Genomic DNA, 19,011 nt, shown 5'->3' on the forward strand with positions numbered 1-19,011 from the left:
CTTGCCTCTCACAGTGAGGGTCTGCAGGGTCTGTTCAGTCCAAAAGGAGAGACAAATAATGATGTTGTCTCTTAGACAGGGTTGCATGACCTTCATATTTTTACGTTTGTTTTGCACTTACTGTCACTACCTCATCTTCTCATTTAATTTAATTTCTTTTATTTATTTATTTTTTTAAACAAAATGATGGCTGCAACACAGTGGTTTGACATTAAAGCACTCATAAAGCTGTGAGGGTGAATTTCCCCTGTAAAAAAATGATATTGTATAAAGCATTGTAGCATCAGAAACATTGTCAGACAGACATTAATAAAAAAAAATTAAAAAAAAGGATGCACTGCCAACTGCCCCTGTACTCTTCCTCCTAACTCAGTTATTGTGTTGAGTGTAAGCAAAAATATTGACATATGCCTTATACTTTTGAATGTACATAAGCCTATTGTTTATATAGGCAATTTGTCTAAGTGCATATTATCACTATAGTCATATCAACAATCAAAGTCCATTAACAAATCCAAAGGAGCCATTCCAACTAAATGGCTAATTGACTGATTAAATTCCAGTTAATGATTGATTGAGAGTAAAAATGACAACAATGGGAAGGATTCCATCTCCGGTCGATTTACAGGATGTAGTTATAGCGTACATTCGTTTGTATTCACCGCCCTCTGCTGGAAAATGTCATTACGACACTCAAAGTGTGCAATCTTTTCAAAAAATACAGGAAATTATTCACGGCTTCGCCAAGACCGAATTGGTCAGTAAATGTCACCCGTCATGTTTGAATTCACTGAACACATCTGAGCTTTCTGCAACTGCCATAATTTCCATCTTTTGTTATTTAGTTGGTATCACGCATACAATTAAAATAAACAAGTCTTTATATATTATATTATGTATATATATATATCTCTCTCTATATATATATTTATAATTATTTCCTTGTTTGATAGGGACAGTGCACATTAATCTGGTCGGACAGCAATAATATACTGGATTATAGCAACAATGCCCATTTAATCCGAAGTTCCTACGCAGGTAACACATAAAACACGATGCCAAAAACAAAATACAAAAACATGACACAGAACGGGACGATAGATCAAAATAAGAGCTCGTTATCGTTATATGTTATTATATTAGATTCCATGTGATGAAGCTACTGGACACCGAATTTCCCTCGGGATAAATAAAGTATCTATCTAACCCAATCTAACGTGTAATCTAATCAATGGTTACACGATTGGTTTGCTTTCATCCGCTGCCTGAGGTAAATTTTGAAGGTTGGACGTTGCATTAGATTTTACTGGCCTTTACAGAAAGAGCATCTTGTCTCCTCTAGGTGGTCCTGGTCCAAGGGGGTCCTGGGGCTGTCAGCTTTTTTTGTTTTGTTTTTGTTTTTGTTTTTCTGTTAAGAAAGTCAGACATGGGAGGTGGGGCAAGTCAAGTGTGACATATTGTGCATCAAACGAGCAAATAATACAAAAAAAAAAAAACTCTAAGCTCAATAAGTTGTACTTTTTAAAGTTATTTATTACTATCATCATCATCATTATTATTATTATTATGCGTAAAAATGGCAAAAAAATAAACAGGCAAAAGAAAACCACGTGATTTCCAAGAAGCCGTGAAAGGCTCCTGGGCGCTGCTGGGTTGATGCGGATGTAGCTGCCACCGAGATGAGACGCTGGAGACGCGGCGGTTGTTTCCTAGAAGTTTGACCTGCGCGCTCTGAAGATGTCGGAACATGTGGACCACTGGCGAGGCACAGCGCAGCTGGCGCTCGCTCCAGTCAGCCTGGCTATCATAACCGCCCTCAGCGTGTGGAAGCTGAAACAGTTCAAATACAGACTCATAAATGAAACTGGGGGTGCAATGTTTTTTGGTAAGTCACCTCACTTGGTTCCTGCTTGTGCTTTGTGCAGAGTACGGAAGCCGTTAACCAACGACACTTCCTGGACTCGCAGTTGTATCAGAATGTCAATGAAATAAAATTTGGTCTTGATTTTGGGCCTTAATAAGTCGAAAGTGTAGGGACACGCAGTGCAGTGTTGTTTTTATGAGGAAATTGTTCATATTTATATATTTTTTTAATTTTTGAAACTCATTACAATCATTGGATGAATGATGTGATGTAAAAATAAGGATAATGTTACTTTCAGTTTAAGCATTCCACAACACAGAGGCCTTATTCAGATAAATTTGCCATACTTTGTGACTACATTTATGTCTGTCGTCTTATCTGTGAATTCATAGGACTGTTTGTTTTTGTTTTTTACAACACATTGCATGATTTTTAAAATAATTCGAATTTCCCCTTCCTCCTCAGGTATGCTTCTAGGCTTAATTGTGAGATTCTCGTTCTCCGAGAGCGCGTGCCCTTGTCATGGTCTAAACGGCACTCATTGCATCCTGCCGGGCAATGCCACATCTCACTGGCTGTCCTGCATCTTCCTGGTCTCTTCACCTGATATGGTAACTATGGTAATTTAAGTTGACCTTGCAAAAGAAGTCTTTTATGGAAAGATGAGCTGCGGGCTTTGAGGCCGCTGAAAGGGAAACGACCCGTCTTGCATAATCAACACTGCAGCCGGGACAAAAATTGAACCACTCAGGATTCTTTCTTTTGCTCTGATGTAATTTTATTCTGTCTGAAGTAGCTTTTATTATTTATTTGATCATATCTATATTTCGCCCCATGTGTTTGCTGGGTATTTACATATAGTGGACCCTCTAATGGTTCTTCGTTATTGTTTTTTCTCTAAATTACTTGCACGGTCTGTTTGTTATTAGAGAAGCCGGGAAGTGGTGGCGCAGAGAGTAAGAGGGCAACAGAGCAATTTAACCCATATTAGGCTTTTATTAAGGCACAGATTGGGGTAGATTACACTTTCAGGTGTGCCGTGCGCAAATACCAGGATATTAAATTCAAAGGACTATGCACGGATACAGTTGTACTCGAGCAGGGCCGATAAAGCAACACAAATGGTTCGATCAATAAACAACAAAAAAGATTTGTATTAAATTTATGGTTAAAAGTATATTCCTGCCAACGTCTGCGGACGCAAGTTTCGTGAGTACAATTCGAAAAAGCAATTTTTCTGGCCGTCAAGACATTTTCCTCCTTGTGTTCCTATAATGAGATCCTCTAGCGAGCTGTATTGGCGCCAGATCGCTCTGCCCCGCAGGAAAGATGTGAGATGTTTAGGTATCTCATCACGCGCCGCAGCGTTTTACACATAGGTAGAGACATGGACACCTGAACCTGTGACACAGAACGCAGTAATGGATGTGAACATCTGCCGTCTGTTAGAAAGTGGAAGTGACTGTGATGAGATGGTAAATAATACACCAAAGCGTAAACTGCTGTGTACACATCGCATCAATGATAATCCTGTCGGGATTCACAGAATCGCAGCAGCTGTGCGGGGAGTTAGAATCCCTTTAATTCATGAAGGCTGCAGACACAAAAACTGGTGCTTTGGCGAAGGCAATTATTACACTTAGGAGATTGAAAATCTTAGTTAAGCGTGTGCTTTTTGTGTTTTTTTTTAATTTTCTTTTTCCCAGTGAAACGCTACCAGAAGTTATGAAGTGACTTGACTGGACTGGACCACAATACTGCAAGCTAATAACAGCAATTACTTGTTGAATAAGAAATGAATCAGTGACGATAATATCGCTGCCAAGCCTCGTGACAGCCCCCCGCTTGTCATTAGTAGTGTTACTGTTTTCGAGCTTGCTTTTTATATTTTAGTGCCGTAGTCAGAGAGATTTGTCCCATCAAAGAAACCGAGAAGGATGAGACTGGGCCTTATCCGCGCAATCTCTAACTAGAGTAAGAGAGTGTGGAATGAGTGCGTTTGAAAATGTATTTCTTAATCCCAGGGCGACATGTCAGCCCGAGAGAAAGGAAGTGGTGAACCATGAACCTTGCAAATCATCCAGGCCAAGTGTAACTCTTTGCTAATGGCTTGGACTCTTTGGCCTCTTCTGGATGCCGGGGTCTCATTAGCAAAGCAGCAGAGACTACCACAGAGGCCATTACATCGGTCAAACCGTTCTGTGTAGACTTCACGCCATTAAGCCTGATACATATGGGGACCTAGCGGGGAGAGATAAGGATTTCATTGCATTACTGAGTCCATTATGTGCCACCGGGGAATAAGGCATTAAAGTTTGTGGTCTGATTAAATTTAGTGCTCCTCAGCTGAAGAGGCAATTAGTGTATACAACACACCTCCATGCTCCACTCTGTGGGCGCAGGTGGTCCTTAGAATAAAATCACCAACATATGCATAATTTATTGATTACAGTGTCCGTATTAGTCTCTGTTATGCACTTTTGTATTTGTCACGCACAGCCTGCACACAGATGAAAAAATGCATAGGCGTAGCACAGTGTGGGTAATTGTGGCCAGAAGAAGGTAATTTATACCGAGCCAGGTGATAGTAACAAAAAGATAGGTGCAATGTGAAGCTCTACCGACCACTCTACCACCGACCAAGTGTGAATTTACTGAGAAAGCATGGTGCTTTTCCTCACTCTATAGGGGGCTTCTTTAGTTTTCAGTATATATATATAAAGCAATTTTCATACCCTCAGATGCACTCGGGTAAATGTTCACTGAAATTCAGCGTGTCCAGGAAATAGGACATTTACCCAGCGAGGCCTATTTTCATTCATCCAAATATTCATGCTATTCAGGCCACTTCAAATCTCCGCCTGTTTTATTTAAAAGCCAAATCTAGGCTGTTCTCAAAAGGTCTGTAACCGCGACAATACGTTTCATTTATCGTCTTTTGGACCGAAATTTGATTGAACCGGTATTAAATTTTCTTCGGCGGTGTAAGGGGACCATGTGGAATGTGGGAATCGGAGAGAGTCGTGGCGCTATTTTTGATCTGAATTGAATATCGCTGCTGTTTGATCCTCAGGATGTACCCACAATAGACATAAAAAGGATTCAAGAATGAGGGACATGAAAGGGTACCTTTCCGAGTGGCGTGCCTTGCACAACGTTGCCTAGGAGAAGAAGCAGACAGGGAAAGAGCGCAGCATGTATATAAATGCTCCAGTTAGCGTTGAAGGTGGAGGTTTTTGTTTTGTTTTGTTGTTTTTTTTTCCGTTTTTTTGATTAGCAGCTTGGTCAATGAGTGTGACTCTAGTGTCTCCAGTCCTGTGACTTCCAGGAACCTTTACGGTGCGGGCTGACAAAACCAGTTAGACATCTCATGTGGTATCATGCCTTGCTTTGCTCACCTCAAGTCCGAGTCAGAGTACTTGGACAGCGTGCTGATGTAGTACACAGTAGAAATATTATCATGCAATCAAGAGATCTAAGGTGATCAAATGCACCACATAGTTGTCAGGCTGACCGTTCAAAGTTACTGAGAAGAATTTGTAACCTTTTGTAAATATAATGCGCTATCTAAGTACTCAGCTTGTGCAGTGTTCACGGTAATAATTACAGATAAGGTTGTGTTGGCACCTGGAGACAATTTTGACATTTTGGATTCAAAGAGGAAAAAGAAGCAGAGCATGTCTGCCAGAGCAGGGGTGCAGAAGTGAATGGTGTGTGTGTGCGTGTGTTATCTGTCAGTCAGTCACTTTCACTAAACCGAGTCCTCTGTGCTCCCTACGGAGAGCCCTGTCATTCACCAACACCGACGCTCTGTCTTTTACAGGAGACCTTTGGTTCGGGGATCCTCCTCAGTCTGTTCCTGCCACCCATCATCTTCCGTGCAGCTTACAGCCTTAATCAGGTGAGGCTGCTAACCTGTCATGGTTCAGTGGGGAGGATTAAGTATATAAAATGCTTCATCAGTTTGAAAAAATACTGTATAACTTATTGCAACAATGATTGTCATATGAAATTTAAATGAATCGATTGTAAATTGTTGACTTGTTGGTTTTGTTCTAAACCGAGTTACTTTTGATATCGTAGAAGCGATTTATTAAGAATCTGGGATCTGTTCTGACCTACGCTTTCTTGGGTACCTTAATCAGCTGGATGTGTATAGGGTAAGTAGTATTTGTTCATTTACACAACACAAACCCAATAAAAGGTTTTACATATGATTAAATACTATAAATACATGACTGGTTTGGGTTTTGGACAGCATTCCAATTTTATCTATGAAATACAATTTATGAAAATGATGAAGACGAGCACCGTTTGCAAAGTTGCGCATGTTAAAATGAACACACGCAATTTTTCCTACATTTAGCACGAAAATACTAAAAAAGTCAGTTGTGAACTCACTGTGGGACGTGTCACTTATTTTTATCACATTTGCTAAATGTTAAATCTAAATGTAAATGTTAAATCTAAATGTTAAATGTCAAATAGCGCTTGATGAAACAATATTTAGACATTTACACTTTCAGATTTAACATTTACAATTAAATGTAATATTTACACTTAGATTTAACATTTACATTTAATGTTGAACATTTAGATTTAACTTTAACATTTAGATTTAACATTTAGTAAATGTAAAACCTATTTTTTTTTTTTTTTTAGTATTTTGGAGCTAAACGTAGGAAAAGTTGTGTGTTCATTTTAACATGCGCAACTGTACAAATGGCACCATATAGATATGGATTAATTACCATTGTTGGCCCAGATGCTCAGTGTTTAATATTTAAGAGTAGAAAATAAAAGTAATTATCTGAATGAGAAAAAGAAGCAATTGTAAAAACCACTAAAAAGAAAGATTATTGGAAAATGCTCCAATTCATAAGGTGTGCTGTAAATGTGTGCTAGTTTTAGCAGTTACTGCACAATTCATAAGATTTCCTGTAGTATTTATTCTGTGTTCGACTGAGTAAAAAGCAAAATTTTTAATGATGTGATCTTTGGATTTGTTTGTAAGGAAGTTCCTGGCTCCATCCCATCGCATCTGCTTATTAAGGGATTTTTTTGCGGCTGTGAGCAGAATTTCTGTTTGCTTAGATCCAGAGGCCTTTTGTCACTGTAGAGAAAAGCGCAGGTGTAACTAATAACGTTAATGGGTGCTCTGTTAGCATCCCAGGAAGAAGCTCCCTGTGTGCCAGCTTGCATGATAGCAGGAGCCTGGAACGGACCGACATGAAATGGAGCCATCATAAAAGTTGCCTGTGAAGATTTTCTGTCATCTGGCTCTCGGTATGTCTCGGCGTGCAGTGTGTGCAGTTAAATGCAGGGAGGAATCCAGAGATCTGTGAGGGGTTATGGTCCCTCCACTGTGTTTACATGAGCAATATTCGTTCAATCTGAAGGAAATAATTCTGATTACAAATGCCTACTTAATGATCCACGAGGGAAATTACTTAGTTATAGTAGCTTAGGTGCACGTAAGAAAAACACTCTTAAAAACCACAAGTAAAAAGAAAGATAAAATAAAATAAGATTATATTAAAATAAAATAAAGAATACATATTATCTAGTAAAACTATATAAGTCCCCATATAAGGCAGCTGGGATCGGCTCCAGCCCTAATGCGACCCTCCGGAGGACAAGCAGTTGCTTGTCAAGCATCAGCATGAATATTAGATGTGAATATTTTCCATTTGAATGGATAATGAAAAGCTTTTCCCCACTCGTTCTGTCTCTTAATTCTCATTCTTTTAATCTGAAGGAAATTTCCTTCTTAGTGGACCAGTCCGTTCTGTTTCGGGTTTTTTTTTTTATGGTTTGGCTGCTATTCTGATTTTTATTGGAATACTAGTGTTAGTGTAAACACTGGTTCAGTTTGACCCCCTGGGCCTCACATGACGGCCCAGGGGGTCAACAACCCTAATGCCGTTGTTCACTGTAGGGAAAACGAACCTAATGACGCTCAATACACCCGCAATAGGTCAAAAAGTGTGGGATTCCCAGAGCTGTTTTGCAGGATGAGTGGTGGGATGTCCTTAAGAAACTCAAACAAGTCCAGTTGCTTCATGTTAACATGCGACCTACTCCATTAAATATTAGCTTTTCTCCCCTTCACAAATGAAAATGTCTGCAAAAGATCAATTGTGTGCCAAGCCTAGCCAGTGTATGGATATCAGTGCTGTGTTGCCATTATGCCCTGTCGAAGCTAGATGGCACTCTCACACTCTCAGAAAATCAAGCTCCTCGCAAACCAGTTGCTACTGATGCACAAATGGGATGCACGCAGCCGCCGCGTGGAAACATCCTAACCCACATTAAGTTGCTTTTCTGCCTCGAGATCTTCTGTGATGAGAAAAATTGATTTTGTTAAAAAAAAAAAAAAATGTTTTATGAAAAGCCTTCTTTTTTTTTTTCAATCCAGAAACCAACAATGCAATTCTAGAAATGTATTCACAGGCTTTTAAATCAGCTACTAGATTTTCTCGCTAGCTACTGCGATTGTTATTAATTCGAAAGTTATCTCCGCTCGCTTGTCATTCCACATGGTTAAAGGTTGCGGTCTTCACAGTAGATATTATCCTGGATGAATGGGCTTCTCCCAGATTCTACAAATGGTGTTAAACAGACTGTCTTTCCTCTTGTGCTGTCCTTCCTTTTCCATTTGAGTGCTTTTTGAAAGATCATTTGTCAAAGCTCCCTAGTGCCCAGTGGGAAGCAGGACAGGTTCTGACATGTTGCACCATGTGCATTTTCTTTGATGCTTAGGCACCAGATCCGGCCAATCCTGCTCCCTGTTAGTACGTTATATCCTATAGGGAAAAGACATATGAGACTCAGGAACCTTAGTCCTGCGTCTCATCTGTCTTTCTGTCTGCCTGTCTCATTGTCTGTGTGTCTGTCACACATCTTAATGGGAAGTAAAGTCTCCCCTTCTTGACTTGAAGTTTGAGGATACACAAATAACCCAGCTTAGTTGCTTGACCCGAGGGCAGCGCTTTAAATCCTTGCAAGTCTCGCGCCGTCGCCATGGTAACAGAGTTATGCCAGTGGACAGAAAGGTTCCCCAGAGGACACGCTGGCATACCGATTATTATGGGATGCCTCACGCACACACTAAAGGGATTAGTACTTAACATACATCAGTAACCGGTCAGGAGCCTGGGCTGCGGCGGTGAACGCTCGTAGCGAGAGGCGCGATGTATTTATCAGGGAGATAAAACAATGGTGCATTCTTGGGCGGTTAGATTTTAGATTTATTTTAGTGGTCGGCTCCAGAGCTGATAAAAATACTGCCTCGGTTTTATTTCTGTCACAGTGCCCTTCACACAATCTCCCTGTGGTTTTTTTAGTCTCTCTGGGTATTCTGCGCACACACACAATTCCTTATGCCCCTCTATTTTGTCCTGACGATTGTAATGGTGTCATAAAAGGGGTGGAGATGGATAGATGCTGAGATAACTATTGTGTGTGTGTGTGTGTGTGCGGGTGGGGGTTTGAGGGAAGGGACGCCCATTCTTGCTTTGAATAAATGCTACTCAAACTGCAGCCACAGCCCTCTGCGTCCACTCGCGCTAAGCAGCCGTCGCCTGGAAACGGGTCAACTCACCTGCTGGTAGCGTCTGGCCCCATTACCCAGACTACTCTGGGGGAAGCCCTGCTGCGGTTAGAGGGATGACTGATGGGCCTGCTCTGGCTGGCGCTCCCTGATGACCTCACTGTGTTTCGTTCTGTCTGTTTGTCCTCTTTCCCAGGGCCTGCATGTACGGCTTCACCAGGCTGATGGCGCAGTGGGGCCCAGCAGCAGATGCAAACTTCTCCCTCACCCACTGCCTCCTGTTTGGTGCCATTATGTCGGCCACCGACCCAGGTAGTTGACCTTAAGAAGAAACACTTCTGGTTGCAGCATTGATCTCTTTTACGCGGCTTAATCTGCCATTCCGTTTGGCAGATTTCTGCACTCCTTTACAGGTCTTGCACTTTATTGCTCTATACCCCAAGCAAAAAAAAAAAGAAACATTTGGGTCTTTCTCTCTGCGGATATTATGTAACAGGCACGTCACAGGGAACAGGCATACAAGGCAATGAGTAAAAGCAGAGGTCTGCAGCGTTGATGGAGAGATTAAGTAGAGACTCTGCAAAGTTCTATTTATAAATATACATTATTAATATCATTTTGCATTTAATATTAAGCTATTCAAGTATAAATTCTTTGGTTCAAACATGTGCAGCACTAGGGTGGCCGTGCAACTGTCGTCAGCATAAACATATCTCTGTATACCATGCACTGCTAGCTTCTCTTCTGCTAATGTTGCAGTGTGCACATGGGGGCTGAATAGCATCTCGGCCAATTACGGCACATTACGGCCTGACGGAGTCAGCGTGTAATATGCAGCCTCATGATTGGCTCATCAGCGACGGGGGCGGGTCCTGCTGTTTACAGGAGGCTTTGACTGACAGATCTCAGCTAGTGTGGCGCTCTGTGTGAAAACGGTGCGCTACTAGACAGCTCCTGTGTCACTGAATGAATGAAGTGCTGTCTTCTGCCTCCATTTATCCCTTTACTAGAATGTGTTGAATTCATGTCAATGTGTCTTTAAGGAAATTCAAATTTGCAGGGGAAAACTGTGGGTAGAAATTAAAAAAAAAATATATAAAGAAAATGTCTAATCAACCAACGGAGGCACTCTGCAGTACTGCCGCGGGTCCCCTATGGGTCGCGGCCCCCCCTGTTGAAGACCTGTGAGTTAAGGGATAAAACACCAAGTCAGAGAAACATCAAAGGCATAATGAGCTTTTCTGAATTTCAGGATATCTTCAGGAGTTAACATATCAGATAGCATGTTTAAAAACATCTCGACCTGTCCTGTGCTGTTCTTTCACACCTTGGTTTCCATCAGCAAGGTGTAAAACTGAGATCAACAGTCTGCTGTTTTGTGTGAGATTGCCAAAGTCACAACACCATCACAGTATCTATAACCACTTTAAATTCGACGCAGTGTTTTCCTAAGTGGAACATGCAGAATAAAATCCGTGTTTCTTAGAAAGCCGTCAAGTGGGACGTCATAAAGCAACAATGTGATGGTGTCAACGTTAATGTCCTCAGTTGGTAATTAATTTTTTTTATACTTTAATACATACGAGTGTTAAAGGTTTGCTGTAGATTATGGTGCAGCAGTCACATTGACTGATATATATATATGTATTTTTGGCATGTGACATTGTGCTCATAGCTGCCGACCCTAGCGCACTCGTCACTTTGATTAGAATCACGCTGGAATGCACTGGGGGCCCAAACACCAGGACCCCTAGGCCGTCTTCGTCTCCTGCCGTCCAAATATAGCACTGGCTCTCTGACTTTCTGAACGGGAGCCATTAAAATTCCTCTCTTGCTTGTTCATTTTCTTTCGCGGGGCCAAAGCAGCAAGAAAAAAAAACGCTCCAGAAACAGATGCAGCCTTGCTTATACATAAAGACACGGAGGCGCAGTGACTCTCAGAACAATTTAATGCTCAGGAATAAAGCTTTTTATCCGTGTCATAACCCTTTGCTTGACAGCTCTCCGCCTGTGTCGGTGACTCATTGTGTAAGTGCAGCTAAATCAACTGAAATGACGGAAATCTTGAGAGGGTTGTGAAAGTCATCAGAGCCTGGCAGCCGGGCTCCGAGTGAAATGGGAGACCGGTTTATTTCCAAGTTTGTTTGTGCTGGACGGTGAACGTAAGTGAGGAATCTGATTGGCAATGTTCTCGTTGCAGCTATAATGACTAAACTGAAGCTTCCTGTGAGAGCGCAGGCACAAGCGCCAGAAGCCCAGTACATATGCCACAGTATATATGCCACACTGATATTCACATGCATCACCATCATGCAGACGTGCAGATAACATAGCTTGAAAAACTACGCACAAGTGCTCATTTAAAAGTGCTGCAGTATTTATTGTACACCGATCAGGCATAACATTATGACCTGATATTTTGTAGGTCTGCCTTGTGCCTCAGTAGCAGACCTCACTCATCGGAGCCTGGCAACAGGACGTTGTTAGTGGGGGCATTTGGGTCCTATGGGTTGAGGGGAGGGGCCTCTGTGGATCATCTCACAGATACTTGATCAGTTTGGGATCTAGTGGATTTGGAGGCCAGGTCAACACCTTGTGCCTCCTCATGCCCTTGATTTTTTTTTTTATTTTATATTGGTACCGGTAAGACACATGTTTCAGGTCACAGAGTAGAGCGCCTCCTATGGCCTGAGGGATGGTTGCAGAAGGTCTGTGAAACCCTCACTTAACTTCTCAAACTTCTTTTTCTTTTTTTTTTTTTTTTTTTTTGGGTGATGCTAAATATTTTCCCTTTCATCTCTGAATTTACATGTATTTATTTTTTCAGCAGTTCTCTTGATGTGGACACTGCACATGCATATTTATCTCACCCCCAGAGTGGAGAAAGACTCGACTTGCATCCGCAGTTTAAAGTGAATGTTGAAAACACGCGCGTCTGCTGGCCTGACTCGACTTACAGCTCTCAGCGGCGACAGTGTCAAAGCATCGTACGCAGAACATGAGCACTGGCACGAGAACATTCGGGCAGAAATCATCTTATTTAACAAGATAATAGGTTGAAAAATACAGAAGTTAGTGACGTATGATTGAATTCAATGACCTGATTCTAGATCTTAGCCTTATTTTCAGTGTCAACCAGGGTTAATACCATACTGCAGTAAGTAAGGACCCCCTGCCTACTGTATGTGTTCTATATTAAACTCGGCCTAGTGCTATTGGTAAATATACATTATTATCATTTTGCATTTACTATTAGGCTATTCAAATAATACACTGAGTCAAATATATATATATATTTTTATTTCAATCGTGCAACAGTAGGGTCGCCGTGCAACTGTCGTAAACATACTTGACATGAACATACCTAACTGGTGTGTAACTCAATTATAAATAATTGAGTTAAAGAAAATAATCCAGAATTTTTAGCTGTCGGAAAGCTTTTCTGGAACCGCTTCGTTGAGAACCGAACACGCTCTAACAAATATGTGGCCGACCAATCAGATGGCTTCATGCAATAATGGACATGCAGGACAGTAACAGCCCCACACTGACATCCACGTGATCTGATCACAGTACGATTGGATTAGTTTAAAACTAAATTCCTCTGATTGGTTGTAGGACTATCCCATTTTGTACAAAGCCTTTTTTGGTGGATGTACTGTACCCTCCCCCAGCCCAGATAATGAAATCCAAATGCCGCATTACTTGAGTCATTCTCAGCAGGGGTGGTGTAATTCATTGTTAATCCATGACAAGGAAAACATACGCGTCTAACAGAGAAAATGTGTCAGAACTGCTGTATGCATGTCAGAAAAGGGTATCTCCGCTGGTTGGTGTTGTGCTCCTCTTTTCGGGGACATTTCATTTGCATCCATTTAAACAGTTACGTTGTAGATCATCTCAATCAGGTGGAAGAAATATTCTCCATGTGGCATCACTAGCTAAAGAGAGGCCTGGGTGTGTAGTACAGTACGACGTTCCCTGATCTCTTCAGTTTTTGAAGTGAGCGTGTCTGGACACCCTTAGCAACTACACCGAGGGAAAACAAAAATAATCTGCTTCACTTCATCTTGAATTCAGACTGGAACAAAAGCTTTTTTCTTTTTTTTTCATTTCTTTTTTTTTCCTGTTGCGGTCTTGTAAGCGCTGAGAACTTTTTCCACATGCATTTTTTACACAGCGCGGTGATTACAGTAATTCCCCACTGAGGGTTATCTCTTTCCTAATGCATCAGTATTATGTCTGCCTAATTTGGCCAAATCGGCAAGCAAATCCCATGCCGCCTGGCTGAGATGGTCATGAGCTTCACCTCTGAAATTGCCTAATTTGACCTAATAAGGCCTCTATTTGACCCTTTCCACTGTATTATGTCTGTAATAACTGTCTACTCCCTCTGCTTTATGGTGTTGCTGTGGAAACTGATGCACACTTGACAGCTGTAGGACGGGGGTTACCATGACAACGCAGCCAACCCGCACCCTCATGTGTGGGGAGAGGAGCAATTTTTTTTTCCTTTCTTTCTGTTTTTTTTTTTCCTTCTTGCAGTGTGAGGGGTGTACGACACGCTGTCATCAGCCAGGCATTATGGGAGCAGGGAGACGGAACAATCCTGACTCCAGGCCTAACCTCACCATCTCCAGATAAAGGATTTTCCCCAACCAGGAAGAGCTTTAAACCTGTCAAAGACCAAAGAGCCAGATCTGTCAAGATGAGTCCTGAGGCTGCTCTCTTGCCGCTGCTCTTATTGTCAGTCTGGTCGTACCCCGGCCCGGTATTCACTGCAGGGCCAAACACCGCTATCAGAATTTGACTCATTATTCCTATCGCAAATTTCCCTGAAACCAATTTGGAGGATTCTTTTGCATCTCAGCCTCAACAGGTGGGGTATTAATCCACCGAGAGCGGTTTATTGTTTCGAATGTGATGTTTTCCAGCCCATGCAGATTCTCGCAAATACGTGTGGGGGTTTCCAAATGTGCATTTGAGACGTGGTTTTTGTTATTTCTTTTGAAGTCTTGTGTCCTTAATCAGAAAAAAGGGATTTACAGTTTTTATTTAAATAGTTTGCTTCTCATCTGATTTACTTGAATCTACAGCATCAGCGAACACACAAGCAATTCTACAACCGATATCTTACGAAGATTCTTGAGGTTCCTGGAAGCGTGCGGCCGACAGGCACGGCGCCGTCTCGTCAGTGTCAGTATTCTTTGTGTTCTGTCACTCAGCGTCGACGCTCTGCCGTCCTGCGGTGCCGAGCGCGCGTGAATGCGCTCATTCATATTCTCTGACTCCTCCACTCGGTGTTTACTGCGGGTGAGCTCACCGCGGAGTTCAGCGCGTTTCTCTCAGCAGGTGTGTTGTTTCGAGAGTTGAGAGGTATATAAATGAGTAATGAGTTGTGTGTTTCACCGCCGATAGAAATTCCACTATGGACACCTGAGAATGCGGTGATGTGTGAGTTAAAGACGGCACCGTTGTGGAAGAAATATTGCCATTTTTTTTTACAGCGTGCGTAGAGCTTTTATTTTTGATTTGTGGTCTTGAAGGCCCTGCTCAGACCTGGTATCAACATGAGTGATCCAGATCAAGTCTTTTGCCCGTTTACCTGTTAATTAACTAAATAATAAATACACAGATCAGCCATGATGTGTTGACCTGGCCTCCAAATTCACTACATCCCAATCTGATCAAGTATCTGTGAGATGATCCACAGAGGCGCCTCCCACGCAACCCACAGGACCCAAGGACCCCCACTAACACATTCTCAAAGGCCCATTCTCTGATGAGTCACAGCTGTATTGGAGGCACAAGGGAGACTTACACAATGTTAGCAATAATTATAGCATAATGTTATGCCTGATCGGTGTAATTCCAACAAAGAAATGGAAACATCATCAAACATAATAAGGTCACGTGTGACTGTTGTGACTCGATCACAAAAGAGAAATTTGCTCACGTTGATGTTTGTGAAGTGGTCATGTGGAGTTCCCTCAAGAATGACCATTATTTTTATTTGTCTTGATTACCGGGGATGTTTTCTCGGTAAAAAAGATGCAGTTGATGTGCCCACTGTGCCTCCGGTAATTCGATGAGCTTTGCGCAAGTCTGCACAGCGACTAATCCGAGGGTGGAAAAATAATAACAAACAATCACTGGGTGAGAGACACTTCATATCTCATTGTGCTCCGGAATTATTGTTTCTGCCATTTCAGAGTGCGCGTTTCCGAACGACGATCTGTAAAGATCAGTTTGAGACAACAGGCGTTTCCACATTGTCGTTAAATGAAATGGTGTTGGTGTATATTTGCATGCAGACCGCAAAGCTGTGATCAGATCTCGAGGCTTTAGATCAGGGGTCTTCAACGTTTTTCAGGCCAAGGACCCGCAAACTGACGGAGAGATGAAGTAGAAACCCCCTAGATATACATTATTATTATCATTTTCCGTTCAATATAAGCTATTCAAATAACACACAGGTTCAAATTTTCATTTTGTTTATTTCAAACGTTAGGGGCGGGGCCTACTGTGTACAGGAAGCTTAGATTGACAGGTCTCAGCTAGTTTGATGCTCTGTGTGAAACACTGTTGAGACAGCTCCTGTATCGCTGGATGGGTGAAGTGCGGACTGAAAGATAACGTCTACTGCCTCCATTTATCCCTTTACTAAAATATATATGATTCATGTTAATGTGTATTTAAAGAAATTTAAATTTGTGGGGGAAAATGATATATATATTTATATATATGTCTAATCAATGGATGAAAAGCATGGATGAAACATGTCTTTAAAGGTGAAGTTTCAAACGCGATTATTCTCACTGATTTCACTGATTTTACTCATTTAGCACTCTGTTCCTTATTATAATTCGTTGTTATAAATAGGCCTCAAATTTGCATTTATATGATCATGCATATGATAATTTTTCTACAGGATTTGATCTATTTTGTTTCCCCCCCTCAGCGCTCAGTGAGCCTCTAGTCCGTTGTACCTGCACAGCACCTCTTATGAAGGTGCATCCACGTCTAAATATACACAGGCTGACGGCTGCAAGCGCGGCCTGTGTAAACTTCCATATGCATTTGTCATCATTATGAAAGAGTCGCCTGGGTGAGGATTTGAAATCCGCGTTCTCCGCACTGCGAGTGAATCTTATCACGATTTTGTCTGCAGTTTCCACACATTACGCTGTAATTGGCTTCTTTTGGAAGTTTTGATCGACTGCAGAATCTCGCCTTTTAATCTCTCCATCTTCCCACCAGCGTCCTCTCATTTGCAGGATTCCTTGCCTTTTTTTCTCCTTCTATAGTGAAAATTGCAGCGATGCCCCCCCAGGAGCAGAACACGCGCCCATGTATATTCATGTCCAACTAACACGATATGAAACAGAAAACACCTGCAGCTCTAATAATGAGAAAATCGGAGCAGCTGGTAACTGCCAACGCCTAGATATATGCTATATCAAATTATATCGAACAATCCTGTCAATTGCTTTGCGCAAATGCTTTGAGGCCGGCGTGGATTAATACATGTGAAATGACATTTAAACACAGACAATATCCTGCGTAAAAGACGCAGTCATGCATTCTAATGTTAATGGTTACTTATGTACATTTCACAGAATAAAAACTAGACATATACTGATCAGCCATACCATTAAATTCAGTTCTTCTGGGAAACGTTTGGACCTGGCATTCATGTGGATGTTACTTGTACCATGTATCACCCACCTAGACCAGACCAGGCACCCCCACCCCATAGCAATGACACTCCTTGATGGAGGCAGGATGCAGCCTGACTGCCTAACCCCAGACTGTAATCAAGTAATTGTGGGATGACCCACACTTTGGAGTCACCCTCCAAAGGCCTCCCACTAACAACACCCTGTTGCCAGGCGCCACGTCCAGGCCCAGGTCTCAACTGTTTTGGAGGCGCAAGATAAACCTACACAATGTTAGCAAGTTGATCATAACGTTTTGTCTGATTGGTGTACATGAGTACTTTTAAGCTTGGGTTGAACATATCCTGACTTGGTTGAAGTTCTCCGGCTGTCAAAAAAAACCTCCCTCTGCTCTCTGCTGATGAAAGTGAACTGACACTTCTTGTCAGCTTTCATTGTTGCAGTGTGACCGGGGTTTTGCTGGTTCCAGCGGCGGATGTGAGTCTCCAGGCCGCTGCTAATTAGCAGCAGAGATTTTTGTTTTTCCATTTCAGATTGTTATGCTTCCTACAATCTTGAGTAACTTATCTGTTTTTTTTTTGTTTTTTTTTTTTCCTTTTCCAAGTCTCAATCCTTGGCCTGTTGTCAGACCTGCGCGTGGACTTGGATCTGCACATGCTGCTGTTTGGCGAGAGCGTCCTGAATGACGCCGTGGCCGTCGTCTTGACACAGTGAGTTTTTCACCCCTGGATTTGCCTGAGCCCTCCGAATGTGGCCTATTTCACGGTTTAAGTGTGTGGGTGCTCAGTCATTTCCGACCGGCGTTACGAGGGCGGATGTGTGGAGGTAGGAAGGCTGAATGGAGGCTGCCAGCTTCAAGGAAAGGGTGTGATTGGCAAAACGGCATGAGTGCCTTGGATAGTGCAGTGGACTGCATAAGCGAGTTGCCTCTAGCTCTGTCAGCATCTCATTAATGTACTCAGTGGAGAGACTCGCAGCTACAGTAGACACACACACATACACACACACACACACACTCCCGGCTAATAAACTTGGCCAGCGTAGCAACTGTCAAATTCTAACGAAATATCATCATGAAATCCTCCGAAGCTCAGTGAGGTAGTCATAATGCAGCCTCTTCCATGTGTTCCTTCATTCCTTCCCCTCCACTTTCTCCCTTTCTCCGCCATTGCACTCAAATAAGCATGTTTGTCCTGTCCACACACATTGTACTCATTGTCTGCTCTCTCTCTCGCTACATGCTACATGCATGCTAGCGAAGGAAGCCACTCAAGTAGACGTGCTAACAGATGGCGAGTTGGAGACAGGGAGGGGAGACATACATCACCACATTCGTGGCCGTGCAGGCTGATGAGCAAATGAAGGCGGAGGAGGAGATGACAGGAATAAGATGCGTGTCCATATTTGCCCACAGTTTTCACTCAGACTGACGCGTCACATGTACAGTACAGTACCTGCACATAGCGATTTCTCTGATTGCTCAAATAGACTCTGGGAGGCAGGCGCATAGAGAGGAGAGCCGCAAAGTGTGCAGGCTTCGGTGTTCACGCCATGCCTGTTATCTCCGCGCACGCTGAAGTGTAGAGGAGCAACGCTCAGATAGTGCTACGTTTGTTCCTGGAGTGGCGTGACCGGCCTTCATGCCATCTCCTGTCACTTGACTAGGTCGCCAGACGGCCGGTCGCCCTGGCCTCACGCACAAAGCCGGCTCTTATTAGCGAGCCACGCTGGGCCCTGGTACTGGAATTTTAACAAGCTCTCGGAGCAGCCCGACCTTATGCTGATGTCCCCTCTCCCAGTCACAAGGCTTCCTGCTGTAGCGGCCCTAAACCCGTTCACCATCTTGGGATTTTGACTGGGAGTTAACATCCCCAGTCGTCTGAAGAGGCATCGTCCTGTAGAAGGTCAGGGCGACC

General features: G+C 42.6%; 1 protein-coding gene across 3 annotated transcripts in view; it reads left to right on the forward strand.

Moving 5' to 3' along the window:
- Positions 1-1,635: 1,635 nt before the first annotated feature.
- The window catches only part of LOC124996049 (sodium/hydrogen exchanger 9-like), a 62,201-nt gene continuing 44,825 nt past the window's right edge, over positions 1,636-19,011 (forward strand). The window contains exons 1-6 of one of the 3 annotated variants that reach the window (XM_047568866.1): positions 1,636-1,885; positions 2,330-2,475; positions 5,688-5,765; positions 5,948-6,024; positions 9,613-9,728; positions 17,700-17,805. In XM_047568866.1, the coding sequence (XP_047424822.1) occupies positions 1,738-1,885; positions 2,330-2,475; positions 5,688-5,765; positions 5,948-6,024; positions 9,613-9,728; positions 17,700-17,805 (671 nt within the window). In that variant the 5' untranslated portion in view covers positions 1,636-1,737. The remainder of the gene's footprint in view (positions 1,886-2,329; positions 2,476-5,687; positions 5,766-5,947; positions 6,025-9,612; positions 9,729-17,699; positions 17,806-19,011) is intronic. The other 2 variants (XR_007110791.1, XM_047568865.1) reach the window with 2 other exon arrangements.

This window comes from Mugil cephalus, chromosome 18, assembly GCF_022458985.1.
Source record: "Mugil cephalus isolate CIBA_MC_2020 chromosome 18, CIBA_Mcephalus_1.1, whole genome shotgun sequence".
In the NCBI taxonomy this organism is placed as follows: Eukaryota; Metazoa; Chordata; class Actinopteri; order Mugiliformes; family Mugilidae; genus Mugil; species Mugil cephalus.